The 20550-nt window shown below is 50.8% G+C and overlaps 1 protein-coding gene across 2 annotated transcripts in view; it reads left to right on the top strand.

The window, feature by feature from the left end:
* The window catches only part of DCP2 (decapping mRNA 2), a 48188-nt gene that overhangs the window by 12083 nt on the left and 15555 nt on the right, over nt 1-20550 (top strand). For both annotated transcript variants that reach the window (XM_078883694.1, XM_078883693.1), the window contains exons 3-7: nt 3432-3522; nt 4076-4203; nt 8228-8326; nt 9656-9808; nt 15913-16025. In XM_078883694.1, coding sequence (XP_078739820.1) covers nt 3432-3522; nt 4076-4203; nt 8228-8326; nt 9656-9808; nt 15913-16025 — 584 coding nt within the window. The remainder of the gene's footprint in view (nt 1-3431; nt 3523-4075; nt 4204-8227; nt 8327-9655; nt 9809-15912; nt 16026-20550) is intronic.

Here is a 20550-nt window from a genome sequence, read left to right as displayed (position 1 = left end):
GCCTGGCCTCTGGCCAACCAGTCGGCAGCAGCCATCGTGGAGGCCTTTGTTCAGGGTTATGTCCTGGACAAAGGTGCTCCGGAGAGGCTGCTGACTGACCAGGGCAGAAATTTTTCCGGTAAACTACTCAGACAAGTCTGCGATCTCCTGGGCACAAAGAAAATTCGGACCTCCCCATATCACCCACAAACTGACGGGATGGTCGAACGTTTGCATCGCACCATCTCGTCCATGTTATCACAACAAGTTTCGGACTCGCAAACGGATTGGGACCTACAAATTCAGGGGGTCTTGGCGGCGTACCGGATGGCACCCCATGCGGCTACGGGGTTTTCTCCCTTTTACCTCATGTACGGCCGAGAACCAGACCCGCCTGTTCGTGCCCAGTTGCGGATCCCTGTGCCGCAGGGAAAAACTAATCTGGCTGACCATGTTAAATTTAATCTGGACAAATTGACCGAGGCACGGGATGCTGCAAGGCAAAACTCTGACCTCCGTCAGAAGGCAAATGAGCGCCTCAGATTGAGTCGAGCGCACATGCTGCAGTGGATGCCGGGGGACAAGGCATGGTTGCACTGCCCCCAGGTGCCACTGGCAACCTCCTCTAAACTGGTGCGGCCGTGGCGGGGCCCTGTGGAAGTGGTGGAGGTGTTACGTCCGCAGTGCGTGCGCATCAAGTGGGGGAAGCGGCGATGGTTCGTGCACCCCTCCAGATTAAAACCCTTCGCTGCGGTACACAACCCCACTTCACACACGCGTGGCCAAACATGTGGGGGGTCGGCCGACTTGCTGGGTCCGTCTCCGTCGCTCTCACCTAATGCCTTGCCGGCTGTGCCACCTTCAGGAGCATCAGGAGTGACGGGCTCACGCCCGATCACCCCTCCTGCGGATGCCGAGGGTCACGCGGAGTCAGAGGAATGCTCACCTCAAGACGGACAGTCGCCACCTGATGGTCCGCCACGCGGGGTTACCCCGTGTGAGGGGCCCGCTGCAAGGACGCGCGCTAAAATGCGCAAACTGTTGTGAGGCCGGAAAATGTGTACATAGCTGTTGTGTTTATTGGGTGTTGTGTGGATGGTGTGTTTCCCGCTCCTCGGATGTACATATGTTGGGTTCACCGTTTGTTGTGTGTGCGGGGTGGGTTCCCTGCTGGTTGTATATAAGCTGTTTTTTTTTTACGGAATTCGTATTTATTCGGGGGGGTGCGACGGGTTGTTTCTCATCTTGTTGTTGTGTCTTGTTCTGGTTCCTGTTATGGTTCAAAAATAGTGAGGCACAAGTCAGGGGGTGAAGGCACCTTTATTTTCAAATTTTTGTATGTTGGCAGCCGGGACGGCTGCATGCTATGTGGGGGGGGGTGATGTAGGGGTGTTACAGAGAGCCCGTTATGCATGGCAGCCTATGGTAAACAAGCACAGTGGGCGGGGCTACGTCAGTGCATGGGCAGGTGCCCTCTACGACGTCCGCGCTTCGGACGTTACGATCCCCCGGGGCCCCACCCCTCAGGGAGGGGGGTGTATAAAAGGGGAATGTATCGGGGGGCTCGGGAGTGATGTTTAGCTAAAGAAGAGGAGGCGGAAGACGTCTGAGATAGAGCCCTGGACTCCCCCTGGTACGCCGTCCTTATCAGGACCGCGCAGGCTCGAGCCAGTGGCGTGGTACCAGAGCCAGAGCCAGTGCTGGTCTGGACTCTGGGTACCGGGCCCGACTGACCAGTGTCGGGCCAAGATAGCCTCCCCTAGCCCATTAGTGGAGGACTCAGAGGCAGGCTAAGGTTAGCCTAGAGGTGTGTCCTCAGATAGACGGGTGAGGGGGCCGATACCCCCTCAATTGTGTATGTCACAAAGTTGGTATTCAAATAAACAAGTGTGCCTCCAACTCCGGTGTCAACGAGTCGTAAGCGTTACTACACAGGTAACGAGCTGAGATTAGGAGCACACTCTTAAAGGAAGTGCTCCTAATCTCAGCTTGTTACCTGTATAAAGGGAGTGCTCCTAATCTCAGCTTGTTACCTGTATAAAAGACACCTGTTCACAAAAGCAATCAATCAATCAGATTCCAAACTCTCCACCATGGCCAAGACCAAAGAGCTCTCCAAGGATGTCAGAGACAAGATTGTAGACCTAGACAAGGCTGGAATGGGCTACAAGACTATCGCCAAGCTGCTTGGTGAAAAGGTGACAACAGTTGGTGCGATTATTCGCAAATTGAAGAAATACAAAATAACTGTCAATCTCCCTCGGCCTGGGGCTACATGCAAGATCTCACCTCGTGGAGATGCAATGATCATGAGAACGGTGAGGAATCAGCCCAGAACTACACGGGAGGATCTTGTCAATGATCTCAAGGCAGCTGGGACCATAGTCACCAAGGAAACAGTTGGTAACACACTACGCCGTGAAGGACTGAAATCCTGCAGCGCCCGCAAGGTCCCCCTGCTCAAGAAAGCACATATACATGCCCGTCTGAAGTTTGCCAATGAACATCTGAATGATTCAGAGGACAACTGGGTGAAAGTGTTGTGGTCAGATGAGACAAAAATGGAGCTCTTTGGCATCAACTCAACTCGCCGTGTTTGGAGGAGGAGGAATGCTGCCTATGACCCCAAGAACACCATCCCCACCGTCAAACATGGAGGTGGAAACATTATGCTTTGGGGGTGTTTTTCTGCTAAGGGGACAGGACAACTTCACCGCATCAAAGGGACGATGGATGGGGCCATGTACCATCAAATCTTTGGTGAGAACCTCCTTCCCTCAGCCAGGGCATTGAAAATGGGTCGTGGATGGGTATTCCAGCATGACAATGACCCACAACACATGGCCAAGGTAACAAAGGAGTGGCTCAAGAAGAAGCACATTAAGGTCTTGGAGTAGCCTATCCAGTTTCCAGACCTTAATCCCATAGAAAATCTGCGTAGGGAGCTGAAGGTTCGAGTTGCCAAACGTCAGCCTCGAAACCTTAATGACTTGGAGAAGATCTGCAAAGAGGAGTGGGAAAAATCCCTCCTGAGATGTGTACAAACCTGGTGGCCAACTACAAGAAACGTCTGACCTCTGTGATTGCCAACAAGGGTTTTGCCACCAAGTTCTAAGTCATGTTTTACAGAGGGGTCAAATACTTATTTCCCTCATTAAAATGCAAATCAATTCATAAAATTTTGACATGCGTTTTTTTTATTTTGTTGTTGTTATTCTGTCTCTCACTGTTCAAATAAACCTACCATTAACATTATAGACTGATAATTTCGTTGTCAGTGGGCAAACGTACAAAATCAGCAGGGGATCAAATACTTTTTTCCCTCACTGTATATACTGTGTGTATGTTTACACTGTGTGTGTGTATATATACTCTGCGTTTGTGTGTATATACTGTGTGTGTATACACGTATGTTATCTGTGTACTTGCGCGTTCGTGCGTGCTGTGTGTAGATCGAACTGGCCCACTGGTTTTACTTGGACTTCACGCAAGAGGGAGACCCCAGCCTACCGCTGCTCAGCCTCACAGACTTCGCCCGCGCTGATATCCTCTCGCTGCCGTCACCACGCAGTCGCTCACAGTAACTAGACAGAACGAGTGTCTCACACGGTCACTCACAGTCACTACACAGAGCGATTGTGAGTGTCTCACACGGTCGCAGTTTGTGGTGACGTGGCCCAGCGACAGCTCGTTTAGCCGCTCGTGGCAGGGGTTCGCTGTTCAAGCCCAGCGGCCGCCCTGGTTAAGCCTCTCCCATTTCGATGCCATACGCTGGCGATGGCTGCTGTCATGACAGTGTTGCTGATGCCGCTGATAATGTTATTGCCGTTATGAGAGCGCTGCTCTTGCTGGTGCGTGTGTTGGCGATGATTCTGCTGCTGTTGAGAGTGTCGCCGATGCGCCACCGTTCTGCCGCTGCTGCGGCTGCTGCGGATGCTGCGTCTGCTTAGGCTGCTGCGGCTGCTGCGCCATTGACGGTGTCACCACCGCCGTCGTCGTTCCCGTTGCTCTCCGGCCTCTCCTCCGTATTTCTGTCTCCGTGTCGTCGTTGTCTCCTTGACGCTCCGGCCCCCCCCCGCCCCGCCGCCCCCTCCACTCTTCGCCCACTGCCCCTTCCTGCTGGGCGGCAACGAGGACGTCGCCTCGGTGCTGCAGGACTGGAAGGAGTACAAGATGGGGGTGCCCACCTACGGCGCCATCATCCTGGACCCCAGCCTGCAGCACGTGAGAGGGGGGCGGCAAGCAAGCACACGCACGCACGCATACACGCACGCATACACGCACGCATACACGCACGCATACACGCACGCATGCACGCACTCATGCACGCACCCATGCACACAAGCACGCATACACACATACACGCACGCATACACGCACACATACACGCACACATGCACGCACACACGCACGCATACACGCACGCATCAATGCACACATACACTCATACACGCACGCATACATGCACGCACGCATGCACGCATACACGCACGCATACACGCATGTACGCACGCACGCATGCACGCACGCATGCACGCACGCATCAACACACGCACGCATACACGCACGCATCAACACACGCACGCATACACGCACACATGCACATACACTCACGCATGCACGTGCGCACTCATGCCTGTCAACCCATACGGGTTAACTCCATATTCTTCTTCTTGGTTCTTTCGGTAAAGTCACGTAGAAGGGAAGTAATAAAATAATAAAAATAAAACATAATAAAATGAAATAATTCTCACGACGTTTCGGCTACAACGCAAGCAGCCGTCTTCAGGTGAAGAATGAGACACTACCAAGCTAGGAGCTTATATATAAACTGGGTTGGAGGTGGAAGAGCGCCTTAACAAAAAGAATGTGCATATGAAGAGGAATTTAGCATATTCATGGAAAATGCGTAGGAGGTGGGCGGGCGGGTTTCAAAGTCATATTATGCCCATGCATTATGCAGGATCAGCAGCACCAAGGGGTGGTGCAGGGAGTAGCATTAACAAAGGAAAGGAATGTTAATGATATGTAGCTGCAGTTACTAAACAACCACGTAGAAAACTAAAGTATAAACTACATAAAAACTAAAGTATAAACTGCATAGCACCATCAGTATACTTACTATACAATAAGCTGAGTTACTAACAGCAAGTAATACATTACAATTCTACGTCGTAAAAATTATATAATATGCTTCCATCTAAACTTTATTCTCTTACATCACACGAGCATATACCGTACTATATACTGCCATAGATAAACCCAACATTAAATTATATACTGTATTACTATAAACCACCCTATACCTTATACATTTCAACATAACACTATGTATTATTTTACCCACCCTAATGTGTATCGAAATGGTTTATTACGTCCTTCCAATGATTGCTAAGCCAGAATCCATATTCTTGTTCAGGGAAATTGAGTTTTCAGGTCCACACGGCGTTCGGCCGTTTCAATACGGGCAAAAACATTTAGTTTTGTCTATTTGTGTGGGTTTTTCCCTTGTGATGGGACTTTTTAGGATGAACGTTGAGATTTATAAGGGGCACGGAGGTGACCAGTAAGGTCTGAATTGGTCTGTGATAAGGTAGGCACTGATAGGGGAATGACATGTATGTAGTTGTGTAGTGTATAGTGTCGTGTATAGTAGCATACCTGTCAACCCATACGTGTATACACCGTGTGTGTGTGTGTGTATACACCGTGCGCGTGTGTGTATATGTACACCGTATGTGTGTGTATATGTACACCGTGTGTGTGTATGTATACACCGTGCGTGTGTGTGTATAGACCGTGCGTGTCTGTGTATATGTTCACCGTGTGTGTGTTTGTATACACCGTGCATGTGTGTGTGTGTAAATGTACACCGTGTGTGTGTGTATACAGTGACAAAGAAATTATCAGTCTATCATTTTAATGGTAGGTTTATTTGAACAGTGAGAGACAGAATACCAACAACAAAATCCAGAAAAACGCATGTCAAAAATGTTATAAATTGATTTGCATTTTAATGAGGGAAATAAGTATTTGACCCCTCTGCAAAACATGACTTAGTACTTGGTGGCAAAACCCTTGTTGGCAATCACAGAGGTCAGACGTTTCTTGTAGTTGGCCACCAGGTTTGCACACATCTCAGGAGAGATTTTGACCCACTCCTCTTTGCAGATCCTCTCCAAGTCTATGCAAACATGTGGTTTATGCAAACATGACTCCTTGTAAAAAAGGTGTCAGTTTTGTTGCCAGATAAAAGGGTAAAAAAACTATTATCATATTTTTTATTCTGGCAAATGAGGTTCCAATGGTGTAAATGCTTACCCCGAGCTCTCATACTCTGATGGTGCATTGTCTTTGAGTTGTGCGCCTTTTGGCGTCATCTGGTCCAACACCATGTGAGACTAGGCTCTAAGGAAAGCTATCTCGGGTGTGGACCAATCAACTTCAAGGACAGTGCATGCATTATCAGAGTTATGTTTTTTGTTTGCATTATGACTGCAGGTATTATGGTCTATGCAAACATGACTCCTTGTAAAAAAGGTGTCAGTTTTGTTGCCATATAAAAGGGTAAAACACCAATTATCATATTTTTTTTCTGGCAAATGAGGTTCCAATGGTGTAAATACTTGCCCCGAGCTCTCATACTCTGATGGTGCATTATCTTTGAGTTGTGCGCCTTTTGGCGTCATCTGGTCCAACATCATGTGAGACTAGGCTCTAAGCAAAGCTATCTCGGGTGTGGACCAATCAACTTCAAGGACAGTGCATACATTATCAGAGTTATGTTTTTTATTTGCATTATGACTGCAGGTATTGTGGTTTATGCAAACCTGACTCCTTGTAAAAGAGGTGTCAGTTTTGTTGCCAGATAAAAGGGTAAAAAACCAATTATCGAACTTCTCCAAGTCATTAAGGTTTCGAGGCTGGCATTTGGCAACTCGAACCTTTAGCTCCCTCCGCAGATTTTCTATGGGATTAAGGTCTGGAGACTGGCTAGGCCACTCCAGGACCTTAATGTGCTTCTTCTTGAGCCACTCTTTTGTTGCCTTGGCCGTGTGTTTTGGGTCATTGTCATGCTAGAATACCCATCCACGACCAATTTTCAATGCCCTGGCTGAGGGAAGGAGGTTCTCACCAAAGATTTGACGGTACATGGCCCCATCCATCGTCCCTTTGATGCAGTGAAGTTGTCCTGTCCCCTTAGCAGAAAAACACCCCCAAAGCATAATGTTTCCACCTCCATGGGGATGGTGTTCTTGGGGGTCATAGGCAGCATTCCTCCTCCTCCAAACACGGCGAGTTTAGTTGATGCCAAAGAGCTCCATTTTTGTCTCATCTGACCACAACACTTTCACCCAGTTGTCCTCTAAATCATTCAGATGTTCATTGGCAAACTTCAGACGGGCATGTATATGTGCTTTCTTGAGCAGGGGGACCTTGCGGGTGCTGCAGGATTTCAGTCCTTCACGGCGTAGTGTGTTACCAACTGTTTCCTTGGTGACTATGGTCCCAGCTGCCTTGAGATCATTGACAAGATCCTCCCGTGTAGTTCTGGGCTGATTCCTCACCGTTCTCATGATCATTGCAACTCCACGAGGTGAGATCTTGCATGGAGCCCCAGGCCGAGGGAGATTGACAGTTCTTTTGTATTTCTTCCATTTGCAAATAATCGCACCAACTCTTGTCACCTTCTCACCAAGCTGCTTGGTGATGGTCTTGTAGCCCATTCCAGCCTTGTCTAGGTCTACAATCTTGTCCCTGACATCCTTGGAGAGCCCTTTGGTCTTGGCCATGGTGGAGAGTTTGGAATCTGATTGATTGATTGCTTCTGTGAACAGGTGTCTTTTATACAGGTAACAAGCTGAGATTAGGAGCACTCCCTTTAAGAGTGTGCTGCTAATCTCAGCTCGTTACCTGTATAAAAGACACCTGGGAGCCAGAAATCTTTCTGATTGAGAGGGGGTCAAATACTTATTTCCCTCATTAAAATGCAAATCAATTTATAACATTTTTGACATGCGTTTTTCTGGATTTCGTTGTTGTTATTTTGTATCTGTTCAAATAAACCTACCATTAAAATTATAGACTGATCATTTATTTGTCAGTGGGCAAACGTACAAAATCAGCAGGGGATCAAATACTTTTTTCCCTCACTGTACACCATGTGTGTGTGTGTAAATGTACACCGTGTGTGTGTAAATGTACACCGTGTGTGTGTGTGTATACACTGTGTGTGTGTGTAAATCAGGTGCTGCTGGTGCAGGGCTATCTGGCCAAGTCTACGTGGGGTTTCCCCAAGGGGAAGGTGAACGAGGATGAAGCTCCTCACGACTGCGCCGTGCGAGAGGTACCCCAATACACATCGACGCTACTTTTGATGGCCACAGTCATCATCATCATCATCGGTGTAAGCAAAGATCAATTCCATAGCTGTCAACCCATACGGTTTACCCCATATTCTTGTACATGAAAATTGAGTTTTCAGGTCCATACAGCGTACAGCCGTTTGTGATGGGACTTTGTAGAATGAACGTTGAGATTTATAAGGGGCACGGGGTGATGGATAAGGTCTGAATTGGTCTGTAATACGGTAGGGAACTGATTAGGGGTTAAGAGATGTGAAGTCCGCTGCTGGATGAAGGCCTTCCAAAGGCGCCGCTATCTCTAAACTAAAACTAAACTTTTTTTATTATTATACCAAGGTAAGGCCCCACTGAGCTCTGTAGCTATTTTGTCAGAAGCGAACCTGACCATCGAAAATGACGATAGCTCAACGAAGTGGGGCTGATATGATCATCGCCGTGTGGAAATTTATAGCAGCGGCAAAATACAGGGAGGGAAGAACCGGAGGAACCGGAGATACATTTGCACAACCACGAGCAGAGAGAGAGACACAGCAACTCCAAATATACAGCCAGGCGTCAAAGTTGGGATTGAAGCCACAACCTCCTGCATACCTGGCGAGGGAGTTAACATCTCCTAGCCACCATGGCGCCCAGTTATAGAAAGACACACGCATCAATACTTAACCCCTTATACACTCACATCTCTAGATATGAATACTTTTGTACACATCTCAATGCTCACGACTACGCACACTTGTATGGGGTGCGGTGGTGTGGCGGTTAGCGTGCTCCACTACAAACCCAGTGACCCGAGTTCGATTCCAGTTCACGGCCAACACCAGTGATGGCGATTATCTAAACTGGTCCTGGGCCTCCCTTAGGTCGACTCAACCTCAAATTAGTCCCCGGTGCGGTGTGTAGTAAACAACGACAGTGGGGAGACAAAGGCGGCCGGGCGTGGTGTTGGCGACCCACCCCTTGTGCTACTAATGCTGCTACTTGTGCTACTGCTGCTGCCACTACTACTTGTGGTACTGCTACAACTTGTTCTACTGCTGCTACTTGTGCTACTGCTGCTACTGCTGCTACTTGTGCTACTGCTGCTGCCACTACTACTTGTGCTGCTGCCACTACTACTTGTGGTACTGCTACTACTTGTGCTACTGCTGCTACTTGTGCTACTGCTGCTGCCACTACTACTTGTGGTACTGCTACTACTTGTGCTACTGCTGCTACTTGTGCTACTGCTGCTGCCACTACTATTTGTGCTGCTGCTCCCTCAGTTGAGCGGCTGCACTCAGCCGCCTGCCGCCCTCCGTTGCGTTGCTCAGGTGCTGGAGGAGACCGACTTCGACATCCGCGACCGCATCGACCTGCGGGAGTTCATCGAACTGCGCGTCAACGAGCAGCTGGTGCGCCTCTACATCATCCCCGGGGTGCCCAGGGACACCGTCTTCACCCCGCGCACGCGCAAGGAGATCCGGGTGAGGGACCGGGGAACGAAGCCTGCGGATTGACTGACAGGACTGGAGAGCTGTAAACTAAATCGTCACCAGCTACTGCAGTTGTTAGATGCATCGCTGTGTGCGCTGTGCTGTATTTGTTGGTTTTTTATCCTCTCCCAGCGCACGGTTTAGTGCGCTGAATGCATGAACTAAGTGCGGCACGCTTTTGATTCACGTGACAGAACCTTGACGAATTGGTCGTGTCGGGTGGTGGTGGGTTTAACGACATACGTTCATATTTTATGCGATCTAACCCCCCCCCCAAAGAAATAAACCTCTGTTATGGATAATATTGGCCGCGAAATCCTACCTACTACGTGTTCAACTAGAACTATTTTTTTGTTTACCAGCTTAAGGCCCACTGAGCATTAGCACAAATCAGTTTTTTCCCCTCCACATTTAGAATCGACATAATTCGTTTAGATTATTTTATTATCTTACTGCTATAAATGTCCGCACGACGACGATGATGAACCCACTTGTGTTGAGCTATGATTTGTGATTCCCAGGCCACTTCTGACATAAAAATCTACATAGCTCAGTGGGCTTTACATGGTACGATAAAAACGAGTTTAGTTGTATTTGTATATACTTTCTAAAGTGATTTGTTTCCCTTTCCTAAACGTTGCTCTCCTATCGTGTTTGTGAGTATTGCGTTTGTTGTTGTTGCAACGTTCTGACTCCCGTGCCTACCCCTTACTGGAAATCTGTGAGCAAAGAGCTTTATAGCTGATCGGGTTCCGCCTCCTGCAGTCTAAATACAAGATTCGGATTCAGGGCAACATAGCTCTGTCTCTAGGAGGGGGCCTTGGATAACACAGACGATAAGGCTCAACGAAATGACTCATCATCATCATCATTCCCCCGTGGAAATCAACCAAAGACTGCCAAAAGTGGAGCGGTGTGTCACCCTGCCCAGTATGCGTAGCTCTTCTTTGGCTGCGATCTTCATCGAGCACATTGGGGCATGGTTAACATCAAATGCAATTTATTTTTTAGGTAATACTCGTTTGTTGTCTTAAAACTATAAACTAAACTATTAACATTATTTTTTCTATTTTACCAGGTTAAGCCCCACTGAGGTTTATATTCTTAGGTTTTTTCGGTAAAGTCACGTAGGTAAAAAATTAAAATTAATAAAAGTAAAATAAAATAAAAATCACGACGTTTCGGAGGCAACACAAGCTTCCGTCTTCAGGTGGAACCGTCACAGCCCGACAGCTGTATCAAGTAAAATGCTTCAAATCTAGAACCCCACTGAGGTATTAGCTTATTTTTGAGAAGCGACCTGGCTATCACAGATTATAAGTTTAACGGAGTGGCAGATATCATCATCATGTAGACATTTATAGCAGCCAAATACTCTTTAAACGCGCGGTGACTTTGATTATAAATGTGGAGGGAAAAACAGGAGGACCCGGAGACATATCCACGCGGCCACAGGGAGAGAAACGTGCAAACTCCAAATATACAGCAGCAGGCATCGTCAGGGTCGGCATTGAACCCACAACCTCCTGCACACCAGGCGAGGAAGTTAACATCTCCCAAGCCACCGTCACGCCCCAGAGCCTTCAACAGCCCCAGCAGTAGCAGCAGCAGTAGCCATTCCCCTCCTCATCAGTGGTCAGCCACAGTAGCTGTATTACACATGCAGTAATTATGTGGAACCGGTCGTGGGCCTCCCCTAGGTCGACTCAGGCTCAAATGAGTACCTAGTGCGGTGTGGAGTAAATGTCACCACTTACGGAGATGAAGGCGGCCGGTTGTGGTGCAGGCCACCCACCCCCTCGTGTGCCGCAGTGCCGGCCTTCATAGGTGCTGCTACTCGCTACTAACAGCACCTGCCGCTACATGGGGGATCTTTGTCTTTGGGAGAATTATCCACTTTCCTAGGTCTGAAAAATCAGAATAGGTTTTTACCCTTTCTGGAAATAAAACAGGAATTGTGTTAAGATGTTTAAACACCGAATAGATACCCTTTTGCACGGAATCAAGTCTGCATTAACCACACATTACCTGTAGCAAAACATGTAAACAAACATGCTCTGATAATACACGCATCGTCTTTGAAACTGATTGGCCTAAGCCAGAGACAGCCGTCTTTATGGCAAGTGTTCGACCAGAGAACGCCAAAAGGAAAACAGCACAAAAGTAATGCAGGTATCTGAGCGCTTATACCTCTGGTCGAGCGGTTGTATCTATGGGATACTTTTTTGCCAGTAATAAAAAATGATGGAAAAATATGGTTAAAAACCAGTTTATATTTTTCCTCAGCAGCTAGCCACAATTACTCACGGCATTAAACTCAGCCTTGCATCTCTCGCGGCATTTGGTATGAATGAAGCATTAAGGTTGTGGGGGGCAGGGGAGAAGGGGAAGCTCGCAGTCGGTTTACTCTTCGACCAGGTCCAGCGTTTGAAGCACGTCCCTCTACAATAGGGGTGGGGAATGTTCGGCCCGCGGGCCGTGTAAGGCTCGCGAAATCATTTGGTCTGGCCCTGCCAAGGCCACCGCAGGCGGGACTCGAAATTCAATAAATCTTGGAGCAAACCTGGAAAAGCAGTTGCGAGTAGCAACATCATCAATACCAGCTAACATCACACGCCTCACCAAAGAGAAGCAGTTCCAGCCATCAAATTAGGGGTGAGTTAATGAAATGTTTGACCAAATATAACAGGCTAATTTTTAAGTTGATAATGTTATAAATATCCAAATGGCTCTTGGCAGAAAAAAGGTTACCCACCCTTGCTCTACAATCTCAAACTCGCCTGTACGGCGGCGGCGTTTTCTCAAAACTCGCTCGGCCGATGGGAACGTTTTGAGTCCACCCAGCTGACTAATACGCATTCAGCGATCTTTCTCACAACCAGCAGCCGGTGAGGTCCACTCGGTTTAACGTTTGTAATCCGAACCCACACGAAAAACCAACGTTATCCGAAGTAACATCTTCATCTAATTCACTTATAAAGTAAAAAAATTAGTAAAATAAGTAACAAAACAAAGTAACAAAAATCAATGAGGTCTGCACAACAAGAGAGAGCTATTTTCACCGCCCAAATACAGAAAAGGTATAATGTTAAACAAAGCCAAGTCGAGGGCGAAACCCGCTCGTAAATGGGACTTCGTTGATTGGCTGAGGGCGTGGCTCAGCCCCCCACTTACGAGCAGCTCTGATTGACCGAAATTGGCGCCACTGCGTGCACGCATATAACGTTGACACATTAACCGTTGTTCAGTCGAAACCAGGGGCGGCGGGTCACTATGTGAGGCGAAAACGTTAACCGCAAAAACTGTTAAGCGATGATGTCACTGTTAACCGTGGGACTGACGATTATTTGAACCAGTCCCGGGCCTACCCTAGTCTGACTCTGCTTCAGATGAGTACCTGGTACGGTGTGTAAATGTCGCCCCTGGGTAGACAAAGGTGGCTGGGCGTGATGCTGGCTTGTCATCTGTAAGATGCACCTGCCATTCTTCCACTCTGGTGGTGGGTGTCCATCAAGGACCCCATTCAAACCCACAGTGGCCTGGTCTCAGCTAGCTGATGAAAGTTGCAAGCAAGAATTTCATCATCGCTTGCAGCTGAGGTTGGCATCGTTCCCCACCCCCCCCCCCTCTTCTTGATGCCGAGGGAAAATGAGCGAGGTTTAGGACTGGGGCTCATGCAGCTGCAGTGGCTGCTTTTTGGGTACACGGTCCAAACCTCCCCTGGACCCTGGCTGATGGCGGAGTTGTTGCGGCTGGATGAGAAACAGCGACATGCTCATTTCCACCGTCTACAGAATCCCACGTCGGAAAATGAGGAGGCTTACCACAGCCTTCGCTCGAAGGTTCGAAGAGGCATGCGGCGCTGCAAAGATGTGTGGTAGTCGCGGATTGTTGAGGAGATGGAGTCTTTCTCAGTAGCCTGTGATCACAAATCACTCTTTAACTCCATAAAAAAGTACCTTGCAACACCACACCTATCACCATCATGAGGGGAAAGAAAGCTGATCCGATCTCCAACCCCCAGGAACAGGTTTGCAGATCTGAGAATTTCTGTGAGGTCTTGGGGGTGGGAAAATTCATCAGCCTGGAAAACATCGTGGGGCAAAGTGGGGATGACCCTAGTGAGGCTGCGGTGCCTCAAATATTGGAAGAAGTCACCCCGTGTGAGTGGCTGGCTGAAGTGCCATTTGTTGAGGAATTACAGAAGGTGATCCAGAGTCTGAGACCAGCAAAAGCGGTGGGCAGAGATTATCTCCCAAGCGAATGCTGAGGGAGGGTGGCGTTTGTGGGCAGACTGCCCTACATCACATCATAACAACTCTCTGGAGCACTGGACAGGTTCCGCAGGACTGGAAGGATGCCCTGGTGGTCCCCATCTTTAAGAAGGGGGACCGCACAGACTTTGACAACTACAATGGCATCTCACTCCTCAGTGTGTTGGGAATGGTACTGGAAAGGATTATTCAACATCGCCTTGCCAGGCACGCTGAGGAGATGCTTGTGGAGACCCATTGTAGTTTCAGACCAGGGCGGTCCATCACAGATACCATATTTTCTGTTTGTCTGCTTCAGCAGAGGTGTAGGGAATTCCCACATGACCTACAACTCTGCTTTATTGACCTGGTCCAGACCTAGGATACCATCAATAGGCCTGGGATCTGGGTTGTTCTTGGTGCTTTCAGAGTGCCTGAATCTCTGCTCACAATCATTAAGGACTTTCATGATGGTGGGCAGGCCCAGGTAAAACTACGTGGCCAGGAGTCCGAGCCATTCCCTGTTAACCTTGGGGTGCGACAGGGATTTTTTCTGGCTCCCACATTATTTAACATTTTTCGACCACATAGTTCGTGAATCCCTTCTATGGCTGTACCGGAGGAATCTCCATCTGGTACAGATACAATGGGAGGCTAATCGATGCCTGGATGTGGTCAAGGGATGGCTCCCTCTTGGTCAACCATGTAATGTCTATATTCTTGGGTAAAGTCGCATAGATAGGTTCAAAGATAATAACAAAAAATAACAAAAAACTTCTGTAGTTTTTTGTTATTTTTACGTGACTTTACGTGACTTTTCCGAAAGACCCAAGAATATGAATTCTTGCAGTCACGAAAGCTTTAAGTCAACATGTAATGTCTGCTGATGATGGTGATTGCTGCTCACTAAGTGGAGGAGTTGGAGGTGCTGCTGCTGAACCTGGAACATGCCACTAAGAGGTGGGGCCTTACCATCAGCCCCTCCAAAACTAAGCACTCCTCCGCCTCAACTCCCCATTGGTGATGGGGCGGTTGTGGAGAGAGTGTAGAGTTTTCCATACCTGGGCAGTGGGCTTATGACCAACTCCGGTTTTACAGCAGAGGTCTCACTCTGAATCAGTCGAGCGACATATTTTCTTCAGCTGCGTAACGCTGTGTAGAAGCTACCTCGTCTCTCGCTCCACACGAAGCATTGGGTCTTCTTGGCCACGGTCGTGCAGCACGGGCTAGAGAAGAGATGGAGTGATGTGGTGCAAGATGATGTGGAGCTGTGTGGACTTGCCGATGACTGGTACCAGCGGTGTCAAGATCGGCCTCTGTGGAGGAGGCTCGTGAAGGATGCTAATGGGCAGTCAGAGGCAGTCGCCCTCCAGCAACAACGGAGAGCAGAGGAGCGACACTCACAACAACGAGCGAAGCGCTGGGTGGCTAAAACACAGCAAGTTGGCACAGTAGGGGGCACAGGTGTTGCATCGGCCAGTCATCTCAGTCAGTCAACCCATGGCACCTGGGTCTGTCCCGTGACCTGTCAGCGGGCGTTTGACATTTCACGTGGCCTTGAAGTGCACTTAGCCTGGCACAAGCACTGTGGTGACGTCACCGCCACTTCCTGGCGAATGGTTGTTGTGTGTCTGTGTACGTTTGTCGCATATCTCATCTCATGCGCTACGCTCCGTGTGGTGTCGTCACATCGTGTCTCTCTCCTCCCTCCCCCTGCTATCCCCTCTCTCTCCCCATACACACGCACACTTATACACGCACACACCGATCCACATTGATACACACTCACACACCGATACGCACACACACACACCGATATATATTTCGCACTGATACACGCAGAGCATCGAGTGGTTCCTCATCGAGGACCTCCCCTCGCACCGGAACGACGTGATGGCCAAGACACGCATCGGCTTTGGCCCCAACAAGTTCTTCATGACCATCCCCTTCATGAAGTCGGTGCACACGCAGCGCACACGCAGCGCACACGCACACACACGCAGCGAACACGCACACATACATGCAGGCAGCGCACACACACACAAGCAGGCAGCGCACACGCATGCACACACACGTTGTACACACTAGCGCAGCACGCACACATAGCGCACACGCACGTGTAACACTCACTCGTATATCGTACACGCATAGCACGCATGGATGCATAGCGTGCACACACATAGCACACACACAGCACACACACAGAACTTGCACATATAGCACACGCACATGCGTAGCACGCACACACATAGCACACACACACATATACCACACGCGCAAGTATAGCACACACACCTAGCACACACACCTAGCACACACACGCAAGTGTAGGGGTGTTAGAGAGAGCCCGTTATGCATGGCAGCCTATGGTAAACAAGCACAGTGGGCGGGGCTACGTGAGTGCACGGGCAGGTGCCCTCTACGACGTCCGCGCTTCGGACGTTACGATCCCCCGGGGCCCCACCCCTCAGGGAGGGGGGAGTATAAAAGGGGAATGTATCGGGGGGCTCGGGAGTGATGTGTTAGCTAAGAAGAGAAGACGGAAGACGTCTTAGATAGAGCCCTGGTCTCCCCCTGGTACGCCGTCCTTATCAGGACCGCGCAGGCTCGAGCCAGTGGCGTGGTACCAGAGCCAGAGCCAGTGCTGGTCTGGACTCTGGGTACCGGGCCCGACTGGCCAGTGTCGGGCCAAGATAGCCTCCCCTAGCCCATTAGCGGAGGACTCAGAGGCAGGCTAGGGTTAGCTAAGAGGTGTGTCCTCAGATAGACGGGTGAGGGGGCCGATACCCCCTCAAGTGTGTATGTCACAACGTGTGGTGTTAAATAAACCAGTGTGCCTCCAACTATCCGGTGTGAACGAGTCGTGAGCGTTACTACATCTGGCGTCAGAAGTGAAACAAAGTACGAACATGGATACACGCCGGACGACTCGAGTCGGGGTACCAGAGGCAGAAGACACCACTGCAGTCGGAGGGCCCGACACGGCTGAAGATGCCATCGACCAGCTGGGGCTGGGCGCATCCACGCCACAGCAGCTGGAGGAAGGGGAGCCGTCGACGGAGGGGCTGAGGCAGGCGCACGCGAAGCTGGCCGAGCTGCTGTACGCCGCAGCCGCCATGCTCGACAACATCACACGGCTGGGGGCTGCGGGACCGCCACGGGGCGACAGCAGCCAACGACCACAGCGCCTTCCCGCCATTTCAACGGGGCAACATTTTGAAATTCCCGCCATCGCCGCAGCTGCTGTTGAGGGCGTGGCCGCTCTAAGCATCGCGTCCAACGGCGGGAGTACAGTACCTGCCGCGTCACCAACCTACGGGCGGAACGTCACCACGGGTGCGACCGGCGATGCCATCGCTGCTTCGGGCCGACGCTGAGTCAAGTGAGGGTGACGAGGGAGCGCGATCGTCCTCTGCAGCCGCTGCCTTACATCAGCGACTGCCCCCGCTCAAGGAATTTGTGGGCGAGGATGGCGACTGGGGCGGCTTCCAGCGGCGCTTCCTCGCTCACCAGGAGATGGCACAGTGGACAGACGCCGAGGCTCTCCGCGCGCTGCCAGCACTCCTCGACAGCGACGCCCTCGCCACTCTAACGTCGGCTCCGAAGGAGAGGCGCTCGACGCTGCGGAAGGCGATGCAGGTGCTATCTGCAGTATATGGTCCACCATCGGACTGTCGCCAACTCTTTTACGATCGCCAGCGGGGGACGAAGGAGTCGCCCCTGGCGTACCGCACAAGCCTCCTGGCACTGGCGAAGGAGGCCTTTCCACGAATGGACGACGAGGGTGTCGACGCCATGGTGACTTTTTGCTGGCGGACGACTTAGACATCGTCATTGTCGCACAGGACGATGCAGAGATGTGCTCCCTCCAAGCGGCCCGTCTTCTCCACGCAAACCTGTCCTCTCAACGACATAAGGCCAGCAAGGCAGCGAGCGGGCGTGCCGTCGCTGCGGCCACCCTCCCGGTGGAAGCGGTTTGCGCCATCGACCATCAACGGCAGCACGGAGCGGGAGTGCGGGAGGACCGGGCCGGTTCAAGCCGTCTACAACATCCATCGTCGCCACCAGCGCTTCCACGCTGTTACAACTGTGGCATCCGGGGCCACGTCGCCTCGGGGTGCCGCTCTCCTCGGCAGCGCGGGACGACACCTCAACGGGACGCCGGCCCTCGTCACAAGCTCTACCATCATAATCCGGCGAGTCGCGGCACCCCTCATGTTTGGCCCACGCACACGCCCGTCACACACTCAAACACCGCAGCGTATGGGGGGCCAATATCGCGTACCATGGCACCAACACGCACCGCTCTGGGTACTCACATTGAACCCAGCCAGTGGTCCGTGTTGGCCCATCGGGTTGTAGCCGCGTCGTCGGGGTCGTCGGCCGTTGTGGGTCACATCGATGGGGTCGAGGTGCGCATCCTGGTCGATACAGGGGCATCGGCGACCATTATTTCGGAGTTGATTTATAACATTCTCCCTGCCCAGAGCCGTCCTTTGATGCCTGTTAATGTACCATTCTTTGCTGCTAACGGGGGTTCACTTGGCATCATCGGACAAATTCGAGCCCAGATTTGTGTCGGGGATATTAAATTATCTGGGCCGATTTTTGTTTCCTCCTCGCTGGCGGTTCCGTGCCTGCTGGGGACGGACTTCCTGGCCAAAATGCCGATTAGGATATTAATCGACCAGGGATGCATTGAGCTCCCATCGGGCCGACGCATGGCGTTTCTGCCATCCCCCGCTACGAGCCGGACGGCGTTCGCGACGGTGCCGGCGTTCGTAGATAGAACGGTGCGCGTTCCTCCGGGGGCGCAAATGTTGATTCCCTTGAAACTTCGGCGGCCCTTCGCTAAGGGCATTGGGGCTCAAGGGGTTCTGCTGGGACCGTCTAGGGCCGGGGTCAGTGGACCTAATTTACTCCCGGCCCAGACCATAGTGAGAGGGGAAGGAGAACCCTTCATCGCGGTCCTCAATGTGGGCTCGCAGACGGTGGTGGTCCCACAGGGGACCGTGCTTGCTCACGCAACGCCGGTGCCCTGTGAGGAACCCGTCGCGAGTCATGTCGGCGCTGTCCCTGCACCGCGACCACATTCGGACAGCGATGAAGGGTGGCTCGAGGCGCTTTGCGCGGGATCGACGGACCTGTCAAATTTAGAGCGCCAACGTCTTAAGACACTACTGAGGGAATTTTCCGACGTTTTCAGTCGGGATAAATACGATTTGGGCTGCACTCATCTGCTGCGTCACCATATTGATACGGGTGACAGCGCGCCAATACGCCAGAATCTTTTTCGGTTGAGTCCCGCCGAAAAGGACCATGTCAAATCGGCTGTTGATGACATGTTAGCCGCCGACATCATTTCTCCCTCCAACAGCCCTTGGGGAGCGCCGATCGTCCTGGTTAAGAAGCAGGACGGTTCGATGCGGTTTTGCGTTGACTTTCGGCGCCTTAATAAAATTACGGTTGCCGACGCATACCCGCTTCCACGGATGGACGAATCGCTTGACGCCTTGGCGGGAGCGCGATTCTTCTCCACATTGGACTTACTTTCGGGATTCTGGCAGCTTCCTCTGGACGATGATTCAAAGCCTAAAACTGCTTTCCGTACTCCGCACGGCCTGTTTCAATTCAACCGGTTGCCGATGGGCTTACACTCAGCGCCGGCAACTTTCCAGCGGTTGATGGAATTGGTTTTGGCTGGATTGCAATGGGAGTCGTGCCTGATTTATTTGGATGACGTCATTGTCTTTGGCAAAACTTTTGAGGAACATCTCCAGAGGTTGCGGGCGGTTTTCCTAAAGATGCGGGCTGCTAATTTGAAATTTAAGCCCCAAAAATGCCATTTGTTACGCGAGTCGGTGCGTTATTTGGGGCACATCGTGGGGCGCTCAGGTATTTCTACCGATCCCGCCAAAACGCAGTGTGTAAGCTCCTGGCCGACTCCCACCTCAGTGGGAGAGGTTAGGAGTTTTATTGGGTTTGCGTCGTATTATAGACGCTTCGTCGCTAATTTTGCGACTATCGCCAAACCCCTACATGCTTTAACATCTAAAGGGGTTCGGTTCTGCTGGGGTCAGGAGGAGGAAGCTGCTTTTTGCTCCCTTCGGGACGCTTTGGTAAACGCTCCTCCCCTGATTTACCCTGATTTTTCAAAACCGTTCTTGCTCGACACCGATGCGAGCAACACGGGTATTGGGGGCGTGCTCTCCCAGGTGGTTGACGGCGTGGAACGTGTGGTTGCGTACGGCAGTCGGGTGTTGTCTCCAGCGGAGCAACGATATTGTGTCACCCGTAGGGAACTGTTGGCAATTGTCCATTTCATCCAACAGTATCGCCCATATCTGTACGGTCGGCATTTCACCGTCCGCACAGATCATGCGGCACTGCAGTACGCCCTGAGGGTTCAACAGCCATCGGGACAATTGTCCCGATGGTTGGAGGTCCTCCAGGATTACGATTTCCAAACCACATACCGTA

The sequence above is a fragment of the Lampetra fluviatilis genome, chromosome 72 (assembly GCF_964198595.1).
Source record: "Lampetra fluviatilis chromosome 72, kcLamFluv1.1, whole genome shotgun sequence".
Lineage (NCBI taxonomy): Eukaryota > Metazoa > Chordata > Hyperoartia > Petromyzontiformes > Petromyzontidae > Lampetra > Lampetra fluviatilis.
Note: the sequence above shows the minus strand (reverse complement) of the source record. Positions and strands in the feature narration are given on the sequence as shown.